This window comes from Corylus avellana, chromosome ca1 (genome assembly GCF_901000735.1).
Source record: "Corylus avellana chromosome ca1, CavTom2PMs-1.0".
Classification (NCBI taxonomy): Eukaryota; Viridiplantae; Streptophyta; class Magnoliopsida; order Fagales; family Betulaceae; genus Corylus; species Corylus avellana.
Window position 1 is genome coordinate 17,878,290 of NC_081541.1, and position 5,932 is coordinate 17,884,221.

The window sequence follows — 5,932 nt, forward strand, 5'->3', positions numbered from 1 at the left end:
AAGTTGTTAATCGAACTCTAGGTAATTTACTTCGATGTATTGCAGGTGACGAACCGAAGCAGTGGGACCTGGCTTTAGCTCAGGCTGAGTTTGCCTACAATAACATGGTGAATCGATCTACTGGGAAGGCACCATTTGAAGTCGTCTATGGGAGAACTCCGAGACTTGCAGTAGATCTTGCAGCTTTACCTAAGCTACCCGGTGCAAGTGTAGCAGCGGAGCATTTAGCAGAACGGGTGAAAGCTACCCAAGAGGGAGTTCGTCAGCATCTAGAAGAATCCTATGCTAAGTACAAGACGGCAGCAGACAAGGGTCGGGGATCAAAGATTTTTCAAGAAGGAGATCTTGTGATGGTGTATTTACGCAAGGGGCGACTGCCGACTGGTACTTCTGGAAAGCTGAGGAATAAGAAGTATGGTCCATGCAAGATACTAAAAAGGATTAACGACAATGCATATGTCATCGATCTTCCAGAAGAAATGGCGATATCCTCAACATTCAACGTGGCAGACATTTTTGAATATTTTCCACCAGATGAGTCAAAACTTACCTCGAGGACGAGTTCTTTTCAAGAAGGGGAGACTGATGTAGGACATGTGTGTCCCCACCCCCAAGAATAAATAGTTTACTTTTAATCCTTTCCCTACTAGGAGCATATTTACTTTTCCTAATTAGAATTATGTTTACTTTCCCTACTAGGATTATGTTTACTTTCCTACTAAGATTAGATTTACTTTCTCTACTAGAAGTAGGTTTACTTTTTCTCCAAGGATTTCTCTTCTATAAATAGGCTTGCCTATTATGTAAAACTCAATCAATTGAATTATAATCAAATCAGAGAATTCTCTCTTAAATACTCTGCGGAGTTTTATTTTTAGCCTGCGGGCTTGTTTTATTTTTTTTTTGGGTAGAAGACGAAGACGCTTCTCCTTGCAGAATCAAAGACGCTGCTCTTTGATTAGTTACCTTAGTCTTCCGCTACGTCAGCATCCTTAGTGTTTCCGCATAGCTCCTTCTTTCCTTCACCTCCTTATCTCTCTTGTCTTCCCTAAACACTCTGTGTTCACTTACCCCTCGAGAGTCACAGAGAGCCGAGTTTGCCACTCGCATTTCTTCGATAAAACGCTCCCATCCAAAACCACGACGTCCTTCAGGAATGATGATTGAGCCGCACCTCCTTCTTCCATCAAATTCCTCCACTGTCAGAAAACATCCATGCCTATTTGAACACTTCTGAGCTATTATTCTAGGATACCCAGCTCTAGACTGATCCCAAAAAACTTCTGAATTGTCCACAGCCACCAGTGCCTCACCTATTCTCACCATCCACGCTAATTCGTCCTTTTTCAAGAAAATGGACCTTTTGAATCTCTTACTTCTCTCAAAAATCCTTACCCCAGCTGCCCCCACCTTAATCAAAACCTCAAACTCCTTTGACTCCACTGACCACCTCCTCGAACCAGCCATGGTACAGCCTAACTCTAGCACAAAACAGCTCTCACGCGCCCCTCACGCTCCGACACAGGCGAGAGAGAGAGAGAGAGAGAGAGAATAGTATCCCAAGTAATTAACATCATACATAAAAAATTATAGGACAATAAATTAAACGGACATAGCTGTGCGGTGAGACACAGAGTTCATATAAGGAATTGAAATAAAACAGCCACAAGGTCCATTTGTTTGGGTTTTTTTTTTTTTTTTGATAACCGGGGTATCCGAAGCTTTGCCTTTACTGGATCCCCGGGTCATAGTGCAAATCGTCCCCTCCATATGGGTCGGATAAAGCTCAGGCTTTCGCTTGCATGTGTGGCTTGTATATGTTTGGGTTATGATTTAAATAAGTGATATTATGAAATTATGATATATTTGGGTTACCTATGTAAACACACATGCTATAAGTACATGCTTACATAATCATCTTAAAGTAGGAAGAGGTGAGAAATAACTTTTTACTTGATCCAAGTGGTCTGGTGACAAATGATTGGCCCCTTTAACATCAGTTGTATATTACTTATACACTCGGGTTGTTTACTTCTTATATGCATTTCCCTACCAAAGACTACTTACAAGTTACATGGATAAATATTTGTTATACTTCAAGCAAAATTATTTCCATGTTATCACTTGAATCTTAGGAAACATAGATAACACAAGTTGGTTAATTAATAAATGCTGAAGATGACCAATATGTTTTAGAATTTTTTGAGCCATCTGTTTGGAAGGGAAAGTTGTTAGCTTGTGTTTAATGGAATTGTAAAGAATTGTAAAGAACTGAACAGAGAAAGGGGGACTTTGGTGTTAGTCATTTGTCATCCAACGTAGAGATTGGGCCTTATCGTAGATTTGTACAAATGTGGGAAGGTCTGGAAAAATTAAAGAGGTAGCTTATTGATACATCACATCTGGTAGTAGTATTGAGTTTGTGATGTGATGTGATGAGCCTCAATACTACTATCAGATGTGATGAGCCTCAAGACATCACCATCTCCTAGTAGTATTGAATTTATGAATATGTATCAAGTGTATTTGGTAAAGTAAAGTTCTCTTAAGAGCAGCTTTCTTTGCTTGGTTGGCTGCCCTAGGAAAGATTCTTTGGATAATCTTAAAAAGCTTCACGTTTTGGCAGTCGATTGTGTTGTATTTGTAAGAGAAGTAGGGAGTCTGTGGATCTTCTTCTCCACTATGAGGTTGCTAGTGCCGTATTGAGTATTATTTTCAGTCATTTTGGGTTGTCTTGGGTTATGCCTAAGCAAAGTGGTAGACTTCTTTGCTTGTTGGAAGGTTTATATGGCAGTCTTTAGAGTGCAGCAATGTGGAAGATGATGTTGTCTTGCCTTTTGTGATTCCTTTAGAGCGAAATGAATGATAGAAATTTTGAAGATCACGAGAGGACGGTGGTGTAACTAAAGTTTTTCTTCTTTAATACTCTTTTTCTCTAGACTGTTGCTTTAAACTTCCCTAATGTGCTTGATTTCCATGTTTTTCTTGATTTTCCCCCTTCTAGCTAGGTGTCTCTTTTGTATATTTTCTGTGTACTAGGGTTGGGCATGCCTCTTCATTTTTTAAATAAAATTTCAATTTTATATATATATATCAAGTGGATAAGGGTGTCAATTTGAATTGATAAGTAAGGAGATGTTGAAGCATATAATTATGGATGTAAGCCAATTACATTTACTGTGTGCATTAACTATGATCTTTCTTTTAGGAAAAGATTAATTTCTGGATATCTTTCCTGTTATTGAACTTAATACAATCTTTGGAATCGACTACTTCATATTTTTGCCAGGTCCAACCTTTAGAACGTGTTCAAAATTAAAGTTCAAATCATCAGGGAAATGGGGGATGCCTTTATGAAAGGAATTATGTCAGATTAACAATTTAATGTACTAGTTGCGTCTTAAAAAAAAAAAAAGGAAATCAGTTTGGGAGAGTTTCTTCTTTAGTATGGAGTGTCAAACAATGTTGGTGGATGGCCATTTGTTTTTAAGTACCATGAGGTCCAAGTTTCGAATCCCCTTGGGTGCAAACAATTTCTTTGGGCCAGCCCGCCATGTGGAGAGGGTCTACCGGGTGGAGAGGGTCTACCGGGTGGAGAGGGTGCTTTATATGGGTCCGAGGTTTTTACCTAACAGGAATGGGTACACAAAGTGACCCTATCTTGAAGGGTTTCCTCGTCATAAAAGAATATATATAAAAGGAGAGAAGGTACAGCGACAAGTGGGTAGTTATAGCACTGCATTGTTTATGTATACTTATTCAAAAGAAATCTGTGCATGTTTATGTATACTTAAATGGTTTATATTCACATTTGCTCAATATTTTATTTATTCTCATGCAGAATTATTTGATTTGTTGTATTGATGTCTCAGATCAAAGCCATGGCTGATGATGTTCAACCTTTGCTGGCTGAGGTTCGTGATAGTGGTCTGCTAAAGGAAGTTGAGAATCTAACCAGAAGCCTTACGGAAGCCTCTGAGGACCTGAGGTGAGTTATAGCAACCTCTTACGTTGATAAGTTTTATGTGTGAATTTATTAATTCAAGGTCAGGTTGAGAAAATGACACAAAATGCTTTTACTAATTAAGCCAAGCTTGAGTCTCAATAAAGAGAGGCTTTTTGGGTCTTCTTTTTGCTCTAGCCTCTGGTATTGTTTGGCAGTAAAAAATACTATGAAAATGATGACCAAAAGCAATCCAAGAGTTTTTTAAGACATGATCATCCTCAGACACATGAGAAGATCAATGAGCTCCACACCTCTCCATGAGCTACAGAACTTATTCAGCTTTTCTTGTCATATTTGAGCTACTTAATGGATTATGAGCTTCATTTCATGTAGTTGTAAAAAATGGATTGGGTTTGGGACAGGAAAGTCTTCCTAAATTATTGCTGAGGGTTGAGGTCACTGGTTCAATCTCATACAGGTGCATGGGGTTGTATACTTGTATTTACCTATATTAAAGAGAGAGCGAGACACAGAGACACAGAGAGAGAGAGAGGTCTATTTACAGGACCAGTATGAAAAGAACATATTGAATCTTGTCTCAGTTACAGGCTTACAATGGTGTAGAGTAAATTTTTCTGCAGAAGAGTGCATTCATCAATTATGACCCCTGAGAATACTGAGCTGATTCAGAAGTCCATTTACACCCTGATTTTTACCTTGAAGAACATTGAGGTGAGATCCTATTTCTCAGCTGCTTACCTTTGCTAATTGTCGGAGTCGAGTAATTTCTTGTGTAAAGTTGGCTTTCTATTTCTTTTTTCATCATTGCAGAATATAAGCTCTGATATTTTGGGATTCACGGGTGATGAGGCTACAAGACGGAATCTAAAACTACTTATCAAGTCCCTAAGCAGGCTATTGTGAAGACAAATAAAAGATGGAAATAGGATGGTAGCTTACAGCAGAAAATTAGATGTTCGAAATGCTATCCTTTATTTATTGTAGCGGGGAGAAATCGTAGTAGTGTCATTGCACCCTTTGGATCTGCATTTTTTGGTAGCAGGAAAGCATTCAATGCTATTCTTCATATAGCATTCTTTTGCCTCAAGCGGAAATGTCCAATCAAGTTTTGTTGACTGGTTTTCCTTTCCCAAACAAGAAGTGAAAATGTGAATGATTTATCAGTGGAGGTTTTGTTTGTTGCTACAGAAAGCCCTTGATTTTTAAGATGAAAGTTTGCATTCGAGTGTAGTTTGGAGGCTTCTGCATTTGTTTCTATGTGTTCCATTGTTTAGGCTAAAATGCCCATGAAAGATCAACATCAGAAATGTTCCCCTGATAAAAATTCTGTCAGTATGGAATTGTCAATTTTCTTTGAGGAGAGAGCTTCTGTATGTTTCTTATGCTAATAATATGCCTGTCAACTATAGTTTCAGATAGTGACAGCCAAGACTTTGTTTTCCAGTGAGCTGTATTGTTGGACATGTTAAATCTGATTGATAGTTTAACTACATCTCTTCCCCACCATGTTTTGTAGCCCCTCCTCACATTACTAGCCCAGATCTTCACTGCTTGGTATTCAACTTTCACAGCATCCTCTTAGGGCATGTACTTGCGTTGGCTGCAATTCTGGATTCTGGTGGTGGCCTGTGCTAGGATGAGTTTTTTTTGAAGACGAATGGCGATTTGGGTTTTTCTTATATTTTTTAGAGTCAAATGGGACATGTGGTTTTTTGGAATTTTTTAGAGGGCTGTGGAAGGTCAAGGGGTTCGTTTTCAAAAGAGATATGATATTTAGTGTTCTCTGCCGAAAATGTCGCATGATTAATTCACCTGGAATTTTGTTTGTTGTTTTAATTAAAATTGATCTCAGTAGGAGATCGAGTATGTCAGGACAGCTGAAAATGCTAGAAGAATGCTATAACATTTCTTCTCAAATTTCAAAAATTGAAGAGATTAAAGGAAAATTTTATATTTTAAAAAATG

The 5,932-nt window shown here is 38.3% G+C and overlaps 1 protein-coding gene across 4 annotated transcripts in view; it reads left to right on the forward strand.

The window, feature by feature from the left end:
• LOC132182259 (protein TRIGALACTOSYLDIACYLGLYCEROL 2, chloroplastic-like) overlaps positions 1–5,410 on the forward strand; it is an 18,618-nt gene extending 13,208 nt beyond the window's left edge. Inside the window, exons 4-6 of one of the 4 annotated variants that reach the window (XM_059595448.1) lie at positions 3,873–3,988; positions 4,588–4,678; positions 4,778–5,410. In XM_059595448.1, coding sequence (XP_059451431.1) covers positions 3,873–3,988; positions 4,588–4,678; positions 4,778–4,870 — 300 coding nt within the window. In that variant the 3' untranslated portion in view covers positions 4,871–5,410. The other 3 variants (XM_059595455.1, XM_059595464.1, XM_059595473.1) reach the window with 3 other exon arrangements.
• Positions 5,411–5,932: the final 522 nt, after the last annotated feature.